Below are 21,704 nucleotides of genomic sequence, written 5' to 3' on the forward strand. Positions count from 1 at the left end.
CCGAGCCATACCTAACCCTACCACTCCACAAATTAATTAATTAATTGATTAGTGTCTAAGTAATGTCACTAAAGTGATCCTTAATTGTTTTCTAATGAATCTGGTTTTCCATCTTGGAAAACTTTATGCTGCCTTGTTTATGAGTATTATAATTCGGTCTCTTGAATTTCCTTTATTTTCTCCATTCTCCCACCCTCATATAAAGGGGGCTGGATGGAAACAACTTGATTCCGAACAAGTATTAATTAGTTTATCGATCTAATGTTGGTACTTTTCTTTTCAAAAATGAAAACTCAAGAATATTATGGAATTTTAGACTTGAGTCCAACACCCAATGTGCTAGAGAAAGGAGGTCAAATTCTTCTAGAGAAAAAAACATATAAATTCCAAAAACAATAAGTTATAATAAGCATTCTTTTTTTTCGAAAGAAAATGATACGAAACCAATGTTAGACCTTAATTAGTCAAAAAGTTGTTTGGCATGAATGTGATTGAGAAAAATGTGATTGAATATGGTGGCACATGCGATGTATAATGCATGGAATATGGGTTGAAGTGGTTGGACATTTGATCTCAACAAAGAAAGAATATCCTTAGGCTTTATTGTGGAAATTGATTAAGCCTTTAGCAAAGAGATTAAGAAAACTTTATGCAAATATTTGGTCGCATTTTGTTTACTTTATGTCTCTTAATTAATTAGGACAGAATGCACTACAAAATATTCCATAACATATATATGGTTAGATTCTATGTCTGTAGGTGTGTTTGAGCAAATCACGTTTTCTATTCAAGAGTTTTATACGTTAAGTACATTCTTATGTAATCAGACTATTTTTTTGTTACTTTTCCACCACCCGAGTCTAATTGAGTCTCTCAGTCGATGATTTAGCTAAGTTTCCACTCAATTTAACCTTTGTGCTTTGCTTTTCTGTCGTGGTTGTGTACAAGAATAACCAACAGGTCTTTTTGATTGATTAGATCTCGTCCTGGTGCATGAACCAGATCAATTGATATCTGGGATCGAATGGGAAAAATCTCGTAGGCCAGCAATGTGTACGTTTTTCAATTTTCATCATATTCGAGATTGATAGTAAGTTTAGAGAATTCTCTAAACTTACTATCAATCTCAAACCATGTGAATCTCACTCTCTTTTACGAGTCAAGTCCTAAATTTTCATTTTTTTTCTTGTGCTAATTGTGTTTACATCTAACTAACTGTACTCATCACTCGGGATTCTAATTGATTGGTTAAGTATATTCTATATAAACCCTATGTATACGGCATCCTAAACCCTTGGTTTCAAAAGGAAGAATAAATAAACAAGAGAAATTCTTATGCAGAGTAAAACGTACCCTGTGGCTGGTAAGACTGTCCAATCAGTGAACATGCAATGGGGTGTTTTGAGTAGTTTATTTTAATAAGTAAATATAGTTTCAGGACACATTTAAAATTTTCTGAATTTTGATTGAACTGCCCCACCACCACGTGGTATGTTTGTCCTATGTAAGAATCTCTCAATAAAAAAAACAAAACGTAAGCCTTAATCAATTACTTCTTTTAACCAGACCAATGAAATATTCTCATAGATATATGTGTTTTTCCATGAAAGTGTTAGACAAAGTAAATCGCTCATGATAGGCCCTACTTCCCCTAAACTTTTTCTTCAGTCTCCGACCATGTAAATGTGATCAGTCTCTTTTACTAGTCAAGTTCCTTGTTTTTCATGTTTTTCCTGCTAATTGTGTTTATTTCTATCACTATATTTATATCACTAAGGCTTTTAATTCAATAGTTGGATATAGCGTATTTAAACCCTACGTACGTATACTTAACACCAAACCCAGACTTCAAATTACTTGTCCTCCTGGTGCATGAACTCGACCAATGGTATATTGGAATGTGATCGAAAGCCCCTTAGAGCTGCAAGCCTGCAATGCGGTTTTCCTTGAAGTTGGAAGACATATCACTCAGAATAAGCCCTACATCTCTTTACATTCTCCATATCCAACCATGTAAATGTCACTTTCTTATATGAGTAAAAGATCCTCAATCTTTTATGTTTTGTCTTTTTCAGTATGGTGTTTACGTCTAAAACTATACACAACTGTGTATGACTTAAATCATTTTTGAAGGAATTACTTAAGTTATTTAGTTAAATATAAATTATCTCATATAAACCCATTATAGAAGGGGGGAAAAAAAACTAAACCCTCATACTACGATCTCTAATTAATCCCAGCTTGCAAGAACGTCTTTTTAAACACAAACACAATCTTAGTAACCGGTTCATATTAACGTCATTTTCGACGGTCTTACATAACTACTTTGGGTGGTATATATTTACACATATAGACTGTGATATCCAGCTAACAAATGTATATCAGGGTTCATGCAATATTTGACCAAAACATTTTCAGGAGAAAACTTTACGTACCTGTGACTATCATCGATCTGCTTCATTGCATGCATTGGGTTTGCTGCTATTGCCAATTGGACCCGAGTTTTCTGGAGCAGCAACCAAGTTGCGCCCATCTACGTCAAAATTAACAAATCAATCTCAGTCAGAATGATCAACATGCATGTATAACTAATTAATATGTGGCGCTCCTTAGTCTAACCTAGTAAGTTGTATTTGTACTACTGGCAAAAACAGTGACTAACCATCCTATAGCTAATAAGCTCGATCATGAGTCATACGTACTCGATTATGCATATATAGATCGATGTCACCTGTCACCTGTCACCTGTCACCTGTCACTGGCCACCCAGAAATATGAGATCGATCGATCTCCACAACTTGCATATTAATTCTTCATTGTTATGTCATGTTTCCATTTATCGATCTTTAATCGGCGATGATACGTTGAACTTTACCCGTCTGGTTTTCTTACACATTTACTTTTGACCTAGCTAGATCAATGAGGTTAAAGATTTGATGCCTTAGTGATTGTGGAGACAAGCTATGCTACATGTGGGTATCTCATATACTCATTTACAACTATTTGAACAAAAAATTATAATTATTTGAACAAAAATTACAACATTGAGAACAAAAGTTACGATATTCATTTACACTATTTATAAATAGTTAAACAAAAATTACAACATTGACAACGAATTTATTCAAAATCTTGTAACAATGTCGTAAGAGGTGTATTACCATTATTAGAACTAAGATTACAACATTGACAACGAATTTGTTCAAAAGCTTGTACCAATGTCGTAATAGGTGTAATTATCATTATTAGAACTAAGATTACACAAAATAGGACTCAACATTACCACTCTGACAACAAATTTGTTGTCACTTTTGTAAATGTGGCTATCTCATACCCACAAGTACACTAGAATTTCCCGTGATTGTGGACTGCATTGTGAAGTTGATTCCATGGACTGGTTACGGGTCTAGGGGCACTTTATATGGACTAAAACAGGTGACTGGCTAGGTGAAACAGTTTGTGCTTTGATGGTTTCCATTGCATTGTTTCAGAGATCGAAAGTGTGGGTGTTTGTTCGACATTTGAATTCTCATGTACTGTGACTATCATGGGCATCATTCGTCATACATATGCCTGTTCAAAGTCGCCGAGGACCAATTTTAGTCGCTTCTGTTAACTACACTAGCTATTATATAGTGGAATCGGTGTAGACGGTCTACATTCATTTGTATACATCTCACTGGTATTCAAGCTTTTATTTCTCTACATCAAGTGCTTGAATCTTGATACAGTTCTTCTCGACTATTACATTGTATGGTGAAATTTCTGGTTTAAAGTGAATGCTTTAGATCGGAGTTTAAGTTTATAATGAAGGTTAGGTCACTCCCTAGCTAGTCCCTTGACATATATAAGAATACACTGAAAAGGAGTAATACGTACGTTGACACCAATTAACTATTGGTCTAGTATTATTATTTATTTCACAATATATATAACAATCTATTAAGTTTGAATCGCAAGCATGTCACACTAAGATTACATTTACACGCTCAGTTGTCATTATAATATTATATTACAAGTACGTATGTAAGATAGTCTACAAATTTAAGAATTATACTTGAGTGACGTAAAGAAGAACAAATAATATATGAGAGATGTATAATATGGGGTTGAGAAAGTTTCATGCCCAAATCGGTGCATGATCGCTAAAGTTGAAAAGATTTTGAATAATTACAACAGCAGATACGATTTGAAAGCAACATAAAAATCTCCATAAAATTTATTTGGTGGCGAATCACTTTCGAAATTCATTTCCAAATTTCAATCACATCCTATCCGATGGTTTAGAAAACAGAAAATAGAGTAAGGATTTCCATATATAATACAAATCAGGCAGTGGGGACTGGGGAGTACAAACTTAACTACCTTAGACATGTTCCATCTATATTCTATATTGATCGATCACCATGTGAGAGCAGTACTGGTTGGCTAGACAGCTTTTGGCGGGCTGGAAAGACTGATAAATGCCCAACTCTGGCCCTAGTTAATTTGGTCCAGGATTGATTGAAGCAAAGGTAGTACAATAGTTTGGTGAGACACACACAAAGTACCAAGGAGCAACTTGTGGCCGTAGGCCTAACGGCCTATAATGTTTTGGACAATCTTCCTTAACCTACCATTGTGAACCACTAAGAGACCCATCGACCCTACACACCAGAAACCCTTGTCCTTGGGTCACTGAGATAGTGAGATGTCCAAGATCGACACCTTTCATTTCACACACCTGCTGCTCATTTTACTCGAGTGAATGGTGTTCATCACTTCATCTTACATTGTTTTTGGTAATTTAAGATGGTCCCACCCCCCGAAAATAAAAAAACTTCTGAATTTTTTTTGTAAACTCAAAACATACCAATGCATTAGTCATGCTTATGTTGTACGGCTTTAGGTGCTCTATTCTAAATCCCGCAACTTCTTCTCTGTAAGATTCTCTTCATAGGAATAAGTTTGTCATTTGCAAGTTTACTATTTTGTGTAGTCGATCATTGCAGTGTTACGAACCACTAATGCATAAGTTCACGCTACACCAGTAAACTACTAATGCATGTGTAATGCTTATGTTGTACGGCTTTAGGGCCACTATTCTAAACCGGCAACTTCTTCTCTATAAGATTATCTTCATAGAAATAAGTTTTTCATTTGCAAGTTTGCTCTCTTGTGTAGTCAGTGTGGTGTTATGAACTCATTATAAGACTTGGTTTTTCATTCTAAATTTGTGTCCCAAATGACATGATATATAATGTAATAAACGACACCTCATTACTATAACTTACAATGACTTCCGAGAACTCAAAATTAGTAACAATATTTGAGATCTATATCAAACTAGCAGAAGAATTTTTTTTTTTTTTTGCAAATTAAAAAGAATATTTATTTAAGAGGCCCATAAGTCTGAGACTCCCAAGGCGCAACAGGCCCATGAGTCCCACCCAAACCCACTAATCCAAAACCCGCCAAAGTTTTTAGCGCCTATACGAAACTAGCAGGATCAAACGGCTTCCTTGGCCAAAACGACGACGTCTTCAGCTCCGCCACGACCTTCTCCAGCAGCATCCCGCTGATTTCCGGCGCCGGTAAGTACTTCCTCTTCTAGAATGACCTTCAATTATCAAGTCATGATCTTCAATTTGGTGTGCTGTACTCGTACAAATATAAAATTGTGCCTGTTGATTTCGATCTTTTTGGTAGCAATTGTGCTCTTGATTAGGGTTTGAGTTAGGATCATTGACTGGGCTTGCTGTTAAGGCTTAGAATTTGAGTTTGGTCATGATTAGGATTCGAGAAAGAATGAGTATTGTGGTTAATTTGGGGTTTAGGGTTGCTGACGACCCCCAATCAATTACTCGAAAAATGACCGGAAAATCAATCCGGCCTCAAATACCTGTTAAAGAGTCAGTAGTAGACTCAAAAGTCATCTCCTTTGTATATTTTGTTTTTAACTGTTATCATTTCTGATTGTTGGATAGTGTTTAATTTCAGGAATATGGCTAAGTTGACAATTTTGATTAGTTATGTGGGAAGTTGGCTAGTTCTCTACTTCTTTATATAAGCTTGGTAGAATGAAGGGATGAGCTGTTTCTGAAAATGCTACTCATGAGGAGCTCCGGGATAGAGTGTGTGGTCGTATCAGGGAAGACCCAAATGAATGTGGAAATAGAGTGAAGGCTGTATATTGTGGAACGTCTCTAAGCTATCCTGTGGAGATAGTAGACAATGGTGATGCGACTGCTTCTATTTTGTGAGAGTGCGGGAGACTGGAAATTCCCATGTGCATTACCCCTGAAATTAGGGTATTTGCTTCTGGAGTGGAAGTAATCAACATGCTTCGGTTGGTCTTGCAACTCAAGCTAACGAGAAGTCATTCTGTAGATCCCCATTCTCAATAAAAAAAAAAAAGTCAATTGCATTTGATTCTGGGGCTCGAGAAAAGTTTTATTTTGGAGATGAGTTGATTCAATTCTAAAATCAAAATTTTCTTGATTTGAAGTTCAGTGCATGACAATTGTACATGGCAACTCCGTGCAACCAAGTCACCCAGAGTTTGAGTATATTATCCTAAGATGTTATGATAGTCTGCACTCTTGTTCATCAGATGCTTCTCGTCATGACCACAAGCAATCCTCTTATTGGTCAATATATAACGTCAAATTACAAGGGTGTTTCATGCCAATATAAACCAAAAGATATTATTGTGGACTTGCCGAACGATCTTGGTGTGGATGTAAGTTATGGGAAATGTTGGAGGGCTTAAGAATGTGCATTAGAAGATTTCTGGGAATCTTCTAGGTGATCCAAAAAAACGCAAGGAGAGAATTCATTCTCATGGAGAAGGCCAGTCTATGCGGAAGTGTGGGAGATGTGGTGCAACTGGTCACATAAACCTGTAAGTACCTTATTCTTCATCATCTTAATCCTGCAAGTGAGGGCTGTTAGTTGTTTATTTATTTTATTTTATTTTGAAAAGAAGTGTGCTACTAAAACTGGAACATGACTTTGCCTAGAGTTGTGGTAGTGCTTTACTCTCTTAGAGATGACTGTTATAATGTTTCTGATCTTATAATCATCTCGTGCTTTCATTTGGTTTTATTTTAGTGAGACTTTTCTTATTAATCTTAATAAAAAAAATTTGTAGCTCAAAATGGCTCCTAGTAATGTGCCAGACTCTAAAAAATGCACTACATGGTTTCTAGTATTCACTTGAAATGCTTTTCAGGTGGCATGAAAAAGTACCAAGGTGCCTTTAAATCATTTCAACATTTCAAAGTAGTTCATAAAAAGACTTACTCTAAACAATATCAATTCAAACTAAAATGGTTTCAAGCTCAGTATTTTATTATGGTTCTTGCTTTCTTGTGTTCAATATTGTTAATGAATTGAAGAGATTTTAAAATCCAATCACAGGGTTGTGTCTGTTTTCTGTAGTCTTTTTACATCCTCAAGACACCATGTCTTCCGCGAAATGTCCCCCCTTTACTTCTTAACCTTATATATATTTTTTCCTGGAAACAACAGAATGGCTATATATGCCTGCCCTCTAAAGAGAAGGTACATGAAATGGGTATGATCCTGGTCATGTACCATGTGAATAGATGTTATTTTGGGCTTGTGCTGCCAGGTTTTTTGTATCTGCTTAGGCTCAGGATGCTTACAGTATTATAATGAGTTTTGCTCATTTCCTTCTTATAGAGGATGAAGTTGAGGGTTCCGTCATTATCTCACCTTTTCCATATTAGGTAAGAAATTAAGATTAGAAAATTTCAGCCTATAAGATATATTAGGTAAGAAGTGTTAGATTAGAAAGTTACCATCTCCTGGTGGTTTTAGGTAAGAAGAATGAAAACTCTGAAATTTGTGATTTTTTTTGTTTTTTTGTTTTTCACAAAACCTGCGTAGATATGTATATGTTGTCATGTAGACAGGCATAAATAGACACGTGCATGACTGCTTGTGTTGACTTCCTAAGGAGTTGATGCAAATGAGGGTTTTCAATGTGAACCAAGGTTTCACGCTGTACTTTTTATTTTGTTTTGGTTATACCTGAATCCCTTATCATGAATGATAGCTAGGTATAGATAACACTGGTATAATTACATAATATATTGTAATCTAACTATTGTCAGAAATTATTATGAATTAATGAAGAAAAGAGATTTAAGCAAATGAAGAGTTGACTGTGCACTCTATGAGGTTGATGTCATAAAGTTTACATATGTAAATTACTTATATAGCATATCTACCTAAGTTGCATAAATAGTGTAGACACACAAACATATATACTATATATATATATATATATATATATATATATATGTATGTATCTATGCATGTAAACACACACACACACACATATTTGTAGTACATCCACTGATATAGGCCAAGCATGGTGTTATTTCTGGAAAGCAAGGTTCTATAGTCCTAATTTTACAATCTGTGCATAAAGTGGCTTCTCACAAAATCGAATCAAGTAGCATATACGAGACAGCTCTACTTGACTCGATTATACTTTTGCAAATTTTTATTTAATGCATACGTTTTTATTAAAACACACTTAGACAGTGATTGCGGGCTCCTGCCAGATATAGCAAGCTAATACTTAGAATCTGTTACCATCTAATAGGATTTGCAGGCTATTAAAGCCGACGTATCCTTAATATATCCCCTGAACAGATTTGAAAGTGTTAATTAAAGGTTGTTTCCAGACACTACTATGGCAGGTGTACTATTTGTAGTGCTATGACATTTGTTTTGCATTGCGTAATTGGTGTTGATGCATTCTCTACGCATTAATGGGTATCCTGGATGCAGATAGGATTTCTGGAAAGAATCTATTGCATGAAGCTTTACCGGAAACTTTTTATCTATTGCGCTTTCTCTGAGATCTTTTCTTAAATGAGTTTTATCAGTATGGTCGTATGCGTTTAATTACTCTTTACCCCTATGGCCCGTAGCTACCCCGGTAATGGGTATAAATAGAGGTAAGGAGCAAGGCACTCTTCCTCGTCCCTCCATTGTTATTGCTCCTGCTAGCTTTACTTCTTCTTGCAAGAATTGTATTAAGGTTTTCCTTTTGACCCCTAACCTTGAAAAGGGTGTACAGTGCTTCTATTGCCAAAGCGTGTTCAACAATCCCCAGGCTGTAGGGGGGCATCTTCGGGTCCATCAGGAAGAGATCAAGGAAATGAAGAGCTGGAACTTTCCTGGCCATTTCAGTAACTCAGAAATCATTACTAGCAATACTCAACCTCTCACCATCTCCCATCCTGAGAACTTTTCTGAAGGTGCTGGGAGCCATCAATCTCGTTTGCTCTCAAATGGAGTTTGTCAGTTCAATACTGATCAAGTTCAAAATTTTATGGATAGTATGCCATCCCTTTCTGAAAATGCCTTGCCATGCTTTCAGAATAACTACTGTGGCAAGCTTCCTTCTCTTGTGGATGCTGTAACTTTTGATCCAGATCTCAGCTCAAATCAGTCGCCTGCCTTCAAGGAGCGTAATATTCTTGATTTCTTTAATTGCAATCTCAGTCAATCTTCAGGCCAAGGTGAAGCTGGTCAATCTAAGAAAAATAATGGAGGTAAGAGGCGCTGCTCAGGTGAAGCCCAAGGAAATGCTGGGACTGTGAATGAGTTGAAAAGGACCAAGATTAACTCAGATGAGATGGAAACTGATAGTCCTCAGAAGAAAGAGCTTCTTCTTGTTAAAGAGGAGGACAACTCCAATTCTGGTTCAGGAATGCCTTATGATGTGGAAGAAGGCGAGACAAACCTTGATCTGTCGCTACATCTGTAGCTTTTGTACCTGCTTCCTATCTCCTTTTCTGGGTCAGAAAAATCTCCGAATGCAAAAGAGGAAGGCGGAACAAAATTAGATCTATCTCTTCTTTGTCCCTGCTTTGTTTAGATAATAAGTTTGCTAGTATTGAATAAGAATCTACATATGTATTTGCAAATAAACATGGGCTTGATAGAAGGATATAAAGTTCTGAATCTATATGTGCCCCTCTAGTTGTCTTTTTCTTCTTAAACAATGTTCACTTGTTTACTTCTATGGTCTTGAAGTTGATATCAAGATGTCAATATAGTAGGAAACACATCCGTTTATTTTTCTATGCAGAAAGTTCTTTTATGTGGAAATAAACATATTGTAGGCTAGTAGAAGATTATGGCAGTTGTGAATGTGTCTTTACTTTTGTACTACTTGTGATTTGCAGTTTAAGCTTTGGTTTTTATGCTTTGGTAATGTTATTGATCGAATTCAAGTCCACTGAAGCTGCGAGCGTCTTGGATTATTGTTGTCTAGTACAGTTAAGGGGTTATCTTCTATGAGGTTTTGGTTCAAGGTTTGTTATTCCTCTTTCTGTAATGGCTATTTTGCATAGAATTCTCGGATATATCTTGCATGTTTGGTAAGCAACAAGGCTATGCCAACAAGTTGATTTATGTTATCTTTAATGGGGTTCAACAGTGGAGAAAAGTACCAAATCTGTAACTTGTATATGGTTCCTTACCTTCTCAGGAATGCTCGTTGTTATTAGTTCTTAATCATTTTGCAGTCACATGGAGTGGAAAAACTTATCACATGCCATTCACTTCTTTTATCAATTATGCACTTATGCAGTAGTCTTACCTCTTTCTCTTCATTTTTTAAATACTTCTATTTCATCATTTATCAAGTTAGTAATAACAATTGAACCTAACAAGTTGAAGACTGGTTTGATTTATTCTCTTGGGATCTATCTACTACTTGTAGCATTGGTTGAACACTTTCTCGCCTTTTCGTTTTCTGTTTATGATCCTTGAATATTTGAAGCCAGCAGAAAATCGGACTACATTAAACAGCTGGAGTCATTTGTCAAATGAACCTATAGGCTTCACATTGGAAAATTTTCTTTCCTTTTTATATCCTTTGTTCTTGGCATTGTTTCGTTTTATATCCTTTTTTTTTTTTTGGCATTGTTTCGTTCTATATCCTTTTCTTTGGCATTTTTTCGTTTTATATCCATTTGAATATATTCCGCCTGAATCTTCTTATGTTCGTAAATCTGCCTCCCACCTCCAAAGGCACGCATCTGTCAACAAAAGGCAGCAGTAACTGCAAAATCATTACCAAGGATTCTATAACACAAGTAGCAGAAACTAGATAATATACTTGCCATATCCGGTTAGATAGGATAAATTTCAAATGATTATTATAGGTTTTGTGACTTGCCATTGGGATTGTAGCACCCCCGATACAGATTTAGAATGAACTAAAGAGATTTCAGGTTTGAGATATAGTAGCACAGACCTGTCATCAAGACATTTGCTTCCTGCAAAATTGAGTAGATGTGAATTTGTTAGGAGGACTTGTATAAGATTAATAGGAAAAAGGCTGCTGAAAATACCCACAAGAAAGGAATGTATATTTTATTTTGGTTGCAGAATTCCATTGCTTTATTTTTGCTAACTTCACCTGCTTTCTATAACATGTTTAACACATCTAGTATGCCGAGGTTTCTGGTAGATTCTCAGTCGTATAGATGCCTTATGTATTGTCTCTATAACTAGCAAGCAAATTTCTCCCTGTTTGGGTTAAATTAAGCAGTCATCTGAAACAAACTCACTGTCAAGAAAGATTTGATATAAGATATCATGGAGTTGGAGGCTATTTGTTTTGAAACTAACTCCTCACTTCTCAGCTTCTCTAAATCTTGTGGCACATGAAAAATAGAAACAAATGAGTAAAAAATAATCTAATGCATCAATAAAGCCCCTGAACTTGCAATTGCAAATATAACCCCATAAACTTGGGAAAAACTGCCGATTTGCACCCTTTTTGTCAAATTCAACGTTTTCCAACTAAATGTGAGGGGTAATATGATAATTTAATATTATTTATTTGAATAATAAAAATAAATGAAAAATAATTCTTTAGAGGGAGATTCATGCCCTTCCATCTACCTATTTTTTTTTTTTTTGTACAATTTCATCTACTTATTTACTCATTCACTTCACAACTTTTATTTATTTTATTTTTTTGCAAAATTATGGCTACATTTTATTATTTCAATAAGAAAAATTAAGCGAAAAAATAAAAATTTAACACTGAACCGAATTGATGAACTACTTTTTTTTTTGCACTTATAATAGACAATCTTTTTTTTTAAAGGTAATAGACGATCTTTATAATAAAAAATAAAAATAATTTTTTATTTCTCCACTTAATTTTTCTTATTGAAATAATAAAATGTAGCCATAATTTTGTAAAAGAAAAAATTTCCTCGAATGAATAAGTAAATAAGTAGATGGAATTGTACAAAAAAAAAAAAGTAGATGGAAGATTGGAAGGGCATGACTCTCCCTCTAAAAAATTATTTTTTATTTATTTTTATTATTCAAAGAAATAAATATAATATTAAAATTAAAATAAATAGAAAATGACCATATTACCCATCTAGAATTTGCCAGAGGAATTGGCAGTTTTAACCAAATTCAGGAGGTTAAGTTTTCGCAATTACAATTTGAAGGTGTAAAATGACAATTATTACTAAGTTCAGAGTGTACTTTGGCAATTATGTCTAAACTTTATCATATCAAGACTTTTAATATTGTATGTTACATGCCCAAACAAGAGATAGGAGCCTAACCACCACAACAACCATGTGTGGTCGAGTTGATAAGAGCCTTTAGGTGGGGAACCCACATCGGGGTTCGAATCCCGCTGACGCTAATTGGAGTTAAATCCCAATCTATTCTTTGTGGTCAGGAGAGAGGAAGCGTTCTGACATGATTCCCCAGCACGGATTAGTCTCTTGGCCTAAGAAGCCTTTAAAAAACCGTGTGATCTCGAAAAGAGTAAAAATAATTTCATGCATTAATAATTTTCATCATGTCAAGTGCTTCGACATGTTATAGTACATGCTTAAACAAGACACTGAAGCTAGTAGATATGAGCGATTAAAGTTTTTAGCAGACCGGTGGTGGTTGTGCAAAGCCGCAAATTGGTAAGAAGATAGAAATGCTTAAACCACTATAAAAAAAATCCGTTTGAGAATTTTGAGCACCATCACTTGGAAAATGTCTTAAGAATTACTTTTTACCAATTGTGAGATTATGACATGGGACAATTTAAATAAAAAATAGTCTTGGCATGGTTTAACAGTTTGGATGTGTCGTGACATGCTTCACCTCGTCAAGGCCCTTGTTTAGTGAAAGCTTCCCATGTCATAATCTAACAATTGGTAAAATAGGATCTGTCAATATCTCAACAGGCCCCTTTTTTAGTGTGAGAACCTCTGCCTTCTCTCTACAAAACCCAACCGACTAGTTTTCCTTCTCCTCCCCCCTCTCTTGCTAGATCTAGATCGTTTTCTGATCTGGATCTCTGGTTTGAGAGTTGGGGGAGCGGCTTTTTCCATTTTACCGGCTTTCTGTTTCTCTCTTTCCGTTTGTTTTTGTCCGTTTTCTTTCCCTCTACCGTCTTGGGTAGTTCTTTCCCTCTACCGTCTTGGGTAGTTTTGCTCGGAGCTTGTCTCCGTTTCTGGCCCTGGGGGTTCCTCTTGTTCCCATTTTTCCTTTTTCCGGTTGTTTCTTTCTTCATCCTCTTCCCCTTGTAGTTCTTTCTTCTGCCATGATCGGTTACTTCGCTCCTCGGAACTTTTTAAGTGGGGTTTACTCACTATTGCACTGGGTGATGCTTCAAGACGCTGTGTACCTTTCGGTGCCTGTTTCTTTGGTCCCTTTCTCACCTAATCCTTTCATCCGGTTTATACCGGTTGTTGTTCTTCTGGCTACTTTGTTCTTGGCAGATTTGGTTCGATGTGGTGAAGGTGATGTTTGCAAATACCTCTGGAAATCTGATGGTTGGGACATTGAATTCGATATGGGTCCTTCCTCTGCGCTTTCGATTTTGTCGGATTTGGTGGGTCGGCTACTTTGCGGTGGTGCGGCGGTCTCATCCTTCTTGTCGGCGGTTGCAGATCGTACTGGTTCTGTTGTTGTTTTGCTTTGTTGTTTGCTTGGGGCTTTTCGGTCCTTGTTGTTGGTTTTCTTGGGAGGTTTTGGGCCTCTCTGTAATAGCTTGTTTTAATAAATAAAGCTTGCTTTGTTCAAAAAAAAAAAAAAACAATTGGTAAAATATAATCTTTAGAACATGTTCCAATTAAAGGAACAAAAAATCTCGATCCAATTTTTTTCATGATTTTCAAAAATTGAAAAATCGTAAACAAAATTCGTTCTAGATATTTAAAATCCTTCATGTGGATAACATTCTAAAATTCTTCATGTCTTATTAATGATGAGATTATGACTCGAGAAAAATTTCAACAAATAAGGGCTTTGACATAGTTTGGTATTTGGAGGGGCGAGGAACTCAGGAAGGCACTCTAAGCAATGCCCTAACATATTTGCTTCTCTACTATCATAGTATCATGTTAGAACCCTAGGAGAGAGAGGCTCTTGCTTCTCTCTTCCTCTTCAGCTAAACCCCTCCGTGGTTTTCATCCCGACCCGTTTCGTGGTCGATCTCTCTGCCCCGGCGGTGGCAGGTTTGCTTTTCCCTTTGGTTTTCTTCCTTTATCCTGTCACCCAAATCTTCCTCTTCTATAGATCTCAGATTACCTATCCCTACCTTTCTCCCAATTTTCAACTCTCAGTTTCTTCACACAACAGGTGCACGTCTCCCTCATCAATCAGTTTTTTCAACGAATGTTCACCGGTTCGGTGCTCCGACTTCGGTGTTGTATCGTATGTCTTACAACGGCACGTCAGCGATTCTGCTGCTGCCTTTCTCGATTCCTATTTCTTTTTTATGTTTTCTTTGGTTACCGTTCCGCCTGGCATTTTCTTGCCTGGTGATCTGCTGATGGTGTTCAATGGCGTTTTGTCTGGTTTTGAGATTTGGTTGTTGGATTCTGCATGGGATTTGGTGTGTTCACTGGTTGCATTCCTCGTGGTGTCTCTGTATCACGCAATGGATCGGTTTGTGGCGGTGTTAGCACCAGCTATTTCCTTCTCCGTTGGGTCTGCAATTGGGCTGAACCTGTGGTGGTGCTCCGATGTCGGGATGAACTGGGTGTATTCCAATTTTCCGATGGCAAACAATACTGTGACGTCTCTGGGTCACTTAACTAGTCGACAGGTGGCTGGTTATGTTTATGCTGCTGTCCTTTCCTCCCTTGGAGGGTTTGCTACTTGGATGGATAATGGTTCCCACTTGTTTTGTTTATCTTCTGTTTGTTTGCGTTATCCCCACACAGTGGGCTTTGTAAGTGTGTTTGTGTTTGTAAAGTTTTGTTTCTCTAATAAAAATTATCCTTCCACTGCCAAAAAAAAAAAAAAAAAAATAGTATCATGTGACATAAAAAAATAGCAACAAATGAGTAAAACTAATCACATGCGTCAATAAATAACATCATGTAAAGTTTCAATTATTAAAAATGTTTGCAACTTTTATATGCTATGGAAAACTAATTGACTAATTGTGGTCTTAAACATAAAAAAGATATTCAATCCGATAAGTATGAAAACACCAGCAGTACTGGCAGATCGGAAAATGACATGTCTCCAAACAAATGCAATGACTGCTGCTGGATGGATTGTAATGGGAAATAAAGCAAAAGCTTCATGCATTATGTGATTTAGACCAATCCCTAAAAGATATAGAATATTATCCGGACTAATTAAGTTTGTCCCCAATTTTATGTTCAAATACAATGTAATGGTATCTCATTTTGTTTATATATGTTTAATTTTATCTATATCTCGCAAATAAATTAAAAATAACATATTGAAACTAGCATCAACACATATTTTTTTAACCGAAGTTTGTATTCTTAGTGTTGTGATTTGTGAACATGTATAAGATAGTTGATAGAATTGGTGAAGCATGGAGGTAGGTGTTGAGAAAAAGTGCGTGGATTTGATTTGATTTCTTTTGCATTAGAGCAACTTAAACGCATCTCCACCTAGTTCTATCATGCATTTATTCCAGAAATGGATGTTAAAGAAAAAAGCACCACCGTCTCTTTCTCTTTAATGGGACGACAACTTCTTTTCTTTTCTTTCTTTTTTTTTCAATTGAAAGAGAATAATGGTATCCTTCTCTTTTAGCCAAATATTCTAGGAAGTGTCGCTTCCAAGTTTCAGGGTATAATTCCGACCTTTATGTAAAAATAATCTTGCTCGTTACTTAATAAAGCTATGTATGTACAGAAGATAAAATTAAATGAGACAGATCGTGTCATGTAACACGTTTAACTCAAAAAAGTGATATAAAATTATATAAATTTTTTTTTTAAAAGAAAAATAATGGATAAAACTATAAACAGAAAGATTTTTACACCAGAAAAACACTGCATACCCTAGTACCCTCTCAATATGGCGCGTCCAAACCACTCTCCAACCTTGTCTTCTTTGCAGAGCACTCTTCTGTGGATTTTTTTACAGTGAGTTTAACTTGACTTGGCCATTTGGCGCGTGGTTCTTCCTTAATCTAGAATCAAAGAACCATGTTTGCCACCAAATAAAATAACCTGCCTTTATGAGAAGGAGTTGTCTGATGGGTCACCCCTTCTCTCTCTCTCTCTATGGATTCAACAAACCATAGCGCCCTCTGAACCGCATCAAGTCACCATCTTTTTATAACCATCTCTCACCCTTTTCTGGTTTTAAGTTGCTACTGGTTTCATTCTCTTCTTGTTTTTTCAGCTATGTATGGTTTGTTTACCAGCTCTGCAGCCGTAGTTTTTTATGGATGTTGAAGCTGCCAAAGCCCACAAAAAGTCCATATCTAGGTGATTCTTGAACTGGGTTTCTGTGGGTGTTTCGGTTGAGGACAAAAAAATCCAAGCTTTGGGCTGCTTCTGAGGTATTGATTGCTTTACGGGCTTTTTGAATTTGGGGTGCTTTCTATTTCATTTGCCAGTTGGAAGAAATTCATAGCTGTAGATTGTGGGTTTCTTGTGTTGATAGGGTGCAGTGAAGAAAAGTCGATTCTTTGTTGTTCCTATGTTTTAGATGTTGCTTTGTGTGTATGTTAAGGTATTTCAGATGAAGGTGTTGTGGAAAAGGAATTGGTGTTATTGTTTTGTGTAAAATTTGGATTTTGGGGATTGGTTTATCTGGACAGAATTTGTGAAAAGTTCAGAGCTTTAGTCTGGTTTCGGATTTGGTTCTGCTGGATTTCAGAGTGAGACTATTTGGTGGTGTAACATAGGCAAGAAATTGCATTCAGAATAAGGTCTTTTTCAGAAGGGCCTTTGTATATTTATCTCGAAAAGAGAAAGATGCAACGAGTTCGATTGTCCTCTCAACAGGCGCCTGTACTCAAGCTAGGGGATTCTCAGATCACATTATCTCCAAAATTTAGGCTAGCGGTTATCCAATCTTCTTTGATGGATCCATCGTCGGAACTAGAGTTATCACTTAGGGGAGAACCCCTCATTCCTGGTCTACCTGATGATGTGGCGCTTAACTGTCTCCTTCGGCTTCCTGTGGAAAGCCACACAGCAAGCAAAGCTGTATGCAAGCGCTGGCATCTACTGCTTGGTAGTAAAGAGCGGTTTTTCACTCGTAGAAAAGAAGTAGGGTTTAAAGACCCGTGGCTTTTTGTCTTTGCATTCCACAAGTGCACTGGAAAGATTCAGTGGCAGGTTCTTGATCTCACTCATTTCTCGTGGCACACAATCCCTGCCATGCCTTGCAAAGACAAAGTTTGTCCCCATGGGTTCAGATGTGTTGCAATTCCCCATGAGGGCACTCTCTTTGTTTGTGGTGGTATGGTCTCTGATGTGGATTGTCCGCTGGATTTGGTCCTGAAATATGAAATGCAGAAGAATCGATGGACTGTGGTGAACCAGATGGTGAGTGCCAGGTCTTTTTTTGCAAGCGGAGTGATTGATGGGATGATTTATGTGGCTGGAGGAAACAGTGCAGATCTTTTTGAGCTCGACTCCGCTGAGGTTTTGGACCCTGCTGAAGGGAGTTGGCGTTCCATTGCGAGCATGGGAACAAATATGTCCTCTTATGATGCAGCAGTACTCGATGGAAAGCTTCTTGTTACGGAGGGCTGGTTGTGGCCTTTCTATGTTTCTCCTAGGGGTCAGGTTTATGATCCAAGAACTGATAATTGGGAGAGTATGGCTGTTGGACTCAGAGAGGGATGGACAGGTTCAAGTGTGGTGATTTACGGTCATTTGTTTGTGGTCTCAGAGCTTGAAAGAATGAAGCTTAAGGTTTATGACGCGGATACCGATTCCTGGGAACCAATAGAAGGCCTTCCTTTACCTGAGCAGATATGTAAACCCTTTGCAGTGAATTCTTGTGACTGCACAATATATGTCGTTGGTAGGAACCTTCATGTTGCTGTTGGTAACATCTCAAGGGTTAGCCGTAAAGGCTCTTCTGAGAACAAGTGGCACTTCAGTGTTCGATGGCATGTGGTTGATGCGCCAGATAATTTGTCTGACTTCACACCTTCAAGCTCACAGGTCCTCTTTGCCTAGCTTTTCAGTTTCTGATATCATGTTGTGTAAACTTGTATGTCCTGAAGCATGTAGTAGTTATATAAGAGACTTGAGCTATAGAGCTCATGGCTGTGTGTAAAAGGGGGTTCTAGTGGTTCTTGGAATGTATTTAAGTATATAGGGTTCTTCATCATTGTTGTTATTTCTTCCTTCTTACCCTGATTTCTCAATTTGTGATTGTGTTGTGCTATAATATTACACCCTTATCATACCCTGGGTTTTTGGATGAACTCCATTTTTGTAGCATCACGCTTGTTTGCTTGGTCTCTTACTTTCCCTAGAAACTAGCTATAAGCTATTGAACCACATTTTCAATGATACTAACTCAAAATTATAGAAATGAAGATGGTTTTTCAGAGAATATCGATCGGATATATGCCTCTATCATAGAGCAGCTGGCTATTCAGTTCAGGAACATGTAGTTAATCACTTGGTCTTGCAACAAGTACTTGTATTTCTGCTTTGAGTCGAAACTTTGTCCACAAATTTTATTGTTAGCGAGTTGTGGGAAGATGATATCCCCGGCCTACTCCCACCTAACATCACGAGATGATATCCCCGGCTTACTCCCACCTAACCATGATGTCCTTATGGTTCCCATGTCTGCACATAAATTAGATTAATGTCGACTTAATGACCTTAGACGCGTAGCTTTCAGGCTAGAGCATCTGCATTTCAAAGATCACTAGGGCTAAAATTGTATGTGGATAGAAAGACATGGATCGATCACAATTTAGTGATCCTAGTGAAGTTAGGTTTTGACCCCAAAGATGCACAAAATAGTGAAAGGTACCTACCAGCTGTCCTTGAACCAAGTTTGAATACCATTATGATGTGATTTAAGTTGACTCACCAAAAGCTCAAATTCCGCAACTGTGGGTCAAATGCTGCATTTGATGTTAAAATTAGCAGAGTTTGGGGTTGAAGAGGACATATAAAAGATGAACGTACAGCAGAGTAGAAATAAAACAAGAAGAAACTAATGATCACTCTCTTACCCTTGGAAAAAAGGCCAAGAAAAGTAGGAGACGAAGTTGTCTTGCATTCTAAATTTTTTAAATTGAAAATAAAATAATGGGAAACAACTTTTCCAGACACAAAATTTTTCAACCTTGTGTAACTAATTGAGATTCAATGACCGAAAATTCTAAAAACTACCAACTAACTAGTAACTACGGTTTATGCCCTGCGGAAATTGGATCACCGACAAAATATATATATATATAAGGTATCTAACTCGCTTAAACCAATGGACGAATTGAATCTGTCCAACCTGAACCGTACTAGCTTTAAGGTAGTTATCAATGCCTTAACGACTATCAATTTGGCTGAAATTTTGCAGAGATGATCTATACATTAGTACCTAAAAGCTGAACGGTCGAGATGTGGATATGAGACTGAAAAGTGACCCTAAACTCCAACCTCACACTTTAATTTCAGAGCGAGGCCTCGCTCTGGATAGGATCTGTATATATATATATATATATATATGTATCTCACGACCATAATTTTTACTTAAAATTGTGGAACTATAACACGTGCTTTATGGCCAAATTCGCATATTCTTCTTTTTTTGGACAAAATTTTTTCACCATCAAATAATAATTTTTAAATATGTCTCGAATTGAACTTAAAAATCAAGAAGCAATTTATTTTTTTTACGATTTTTCAAATTTAGAAAACAATAAATTTCATAAAAAAAAAAGATTCGTTCGAGGTTTCAGTATTCAGTTTGTCAATTGAAACACGTTCTAAAAATCATGATCTTACGGATGTTGAACTTATGATGCAACAGAGTTTCAAGAAAAATTTGTGTTAGTCGGATTTAAAATGTTTCGATTTGTCATTGCATTACATGGGCGCCCCAATGACACCTCTCTTACGTACCAAACCACGCAAAGCATCATTTCTGTTCAAAATTTGGAATTGTAATGTTTCTGAATCTCACCATTAGTAAAGCATGATTTTTAGAGTGTGTTCCAATTGATGAAATACTAAACTCATTAACGAATTTATTCTTTTATGATTTTCAAAGTCAAAAGGCAAGAAAATTTATGAAAAACATATTTTCACTATTTCAGTGTGTTCTACAGGTATAGACATATTAAATGTCATGACCTACGAATACTAAACTTAAATCACATGTGAATTTTAAATTATACATAAAATTCTATAAATAACTCTCAAACCCATTGCTTAAAGAGAGAGAGAGAGAGAATGAGTGAGTGGTAAGCAATATCAGTAGTGTAAACTTTGGGAGACGAAGAAATATGGGAGCGATAACAAGCGCAGCGATAGCCATAGTGGCAGTGGTGCTCGGCTGGATCACCATCGAGATTGCCTGCAAGCCTTGCCTCGAACAAGGCCGCCAAGCCATCGATCGCAATCTCAATCCCGATTACGACCCCGACGACGCCGTTTCGTCCGACATCCGCGCCCCTCTCAACCCCGCCGCCGTCACGAATGTGGAGGTCCACGGCGACGATGATCCCAAGGCCGCTGTCTCTTCGATCACCAAGTGAAGAGATCCTCGTTGTGAGTTTGGTTTGAGATTGAAATGTATTGGAATCAAGAAGAAATGTAGTTTGTGTTATGAATTATATTGTATCTCCGTTTGTTGCATTTGAAAATTGAAAGTGAAGACATAGATGAGTTTTCCATTATTATTCCAATTCCAACTAGAAAGCAAAGTGATCATTCCAATTCCAGCTAGAAAGCAAAGCGACCTATGTGCTTCTGGTCGAGCGGAAACCAAGTTAGGCCATGTGAGTTGAATACTCAAAAGAGGTCCAGCGTCCGATCATCGGCTTGTGAAAAACACTTCTTGACGAGAGCTTTATCCAAAATCAGGTCTCGGCTCGGAATAGTAGCACACTTTGCCACAATTTTCAGAACAAACTAGAAAGCAAAGTGACACAACGAGGTTAATAACAAAGATCTCGCTCAATTTTTCACTCTTTGTATTTAAAATCAAAGACAGTTGTGCGCACCACTTGTTACTGAAAAAATGCATGCATGAATTTCAGTAGTGTAAGAATTTCGGTACGACAAAGTGTAGAACTATTTTAGTCGATTTTGCGTGGCACAAAAACTCTTCGGATTGAAGAGGATGGGAAGTTCGGTTATGACTCGATCCCTCCCGCCGTAACCAAAAAGAGAGAAGTCAGCTCGAGAATGTGCAGAAGACAATCACCGGATACC

At 36.9% G+C, this 21,704-nt stretch overlaps 3 protein-coding genes across 8 annotated transcripts; all 3 read left to right on the forward strand.

Moving 5' to 3' along the window:
* The first annotated feature begins 5,428 nt into the window (after positions 1–5,428).
* Positions 5,429–9,999, forward strand: LOC133729250 (uncharacterized). Of its 6 annotated transcripts, none has more exons than XR_009856317.1 (3): positions 5,429–5,573; positions 5,980–9,278; positions 9,401–9,999. XR_009856317.1 is itself a non-coding variant. In XM_062156745.1 (3 exons), the coding sequence occupies exon 3, from the start codon at positions 8,960–8,962 to the stop codon at positions 9,788–9,790; it is 831 nt and encodes a 276-aa protein (XP_062012729.1). In that variant the 5' UTR covers positions 5,429–5,573; positions 5,980–6,883; positions 8,806–8,959; the 3' UTR covers positions 9,791–9,999. The 6 variants fall into 6 exon arrangements, 4 of the variants coding, with proteins under 4 accessions (XP_062012729.1, XP_062012730.1, XP_062012731.1 ...); XR_009856318.1 differs by having other exon boundaries at positions 5,980–8,975; positions 9,089–9,999; XM_062156745.1 differs by having other exon boundaries at positions 5,980–6,883; positions 8,806–9,999.
* A 6,518-nt stretch (positions 10,000–16,517) lies between these two features.
* On the forward strand, positions 16,518–18,714 carry LOC133729251 (F-box/kelch-repeat protein At1g30090). Its single transcript, XM_062156748.1, has 2 exons — positions 16,518–16,846; positions 16,951–18,714. Exon 2 carries the CDS (start codon positions 17,265–17,267, stop codon positions 18,480–18,482), a length of 1,218 nt encoding a protein of 405 aa, XP_062012732.1. The 5' UTR covers positions 16,518–16,846; positions 16,951–17,264; the 3' UTR covers positions 18,483–18,714.
* Positions 18,715–20,695: 1,981 nt separating this feature from the next.
* On the forward strand, positions 20,696–21,166 carry LOC133729253 (uncharacterized). Its single transcript, XM_062156750.1, has one exon. It carries the CDS (start codon positions 20,774–20,776, stop codon positions 21,023–21,025), a length of 252 nt encoding a protein of 83 aa, XP_062012734.1. The 5' UTR covers positions 20,696–20,773; the 3' UTR covers positions 21,026–21,166.
* The last annotated feature ends 538 nt before the right edge of the window (positions 21,167–21,704 follow it).

This window comes from Rosa rugosa, chromosome 2 (assembly GCF_958449725.1).
Source record: "Rosa rugosa chromosome 2, drRosRugo1.1, whole genome shotgun sequence".
Classification (NCBI taxonomy): Eukaryota; Viridiplantae; Streptophyta; class Magnoliopsida; order Rosales; family Rosaceae; genus Rosa; species Rosa rugosa.

Bases quoted from the DNA above. Each gene is read 5' to 3' on its own strand.
- LOC133729250 (XM_062156743.1), top strand. From the start codon at position 8,960: ATGGGTATAAATAGAGGTAAGGAGCAAGGCACTCTTCCTCGTCCCTCC.
- LOC133729251 (XM_062156748.1), top strand. From the start codon at position 17,265: ATGCAACGAGTTCGATTGTCCTCTCAACAGGCGCCTGTACTCAAGCTA.
- LOC133729253 (XM_062156750.1), top strand. From the start codon at position 20,774: ATGGGAGCGATAACAAGCGCAGCGATAGCCATAGTGGCAGTGGTGCTC.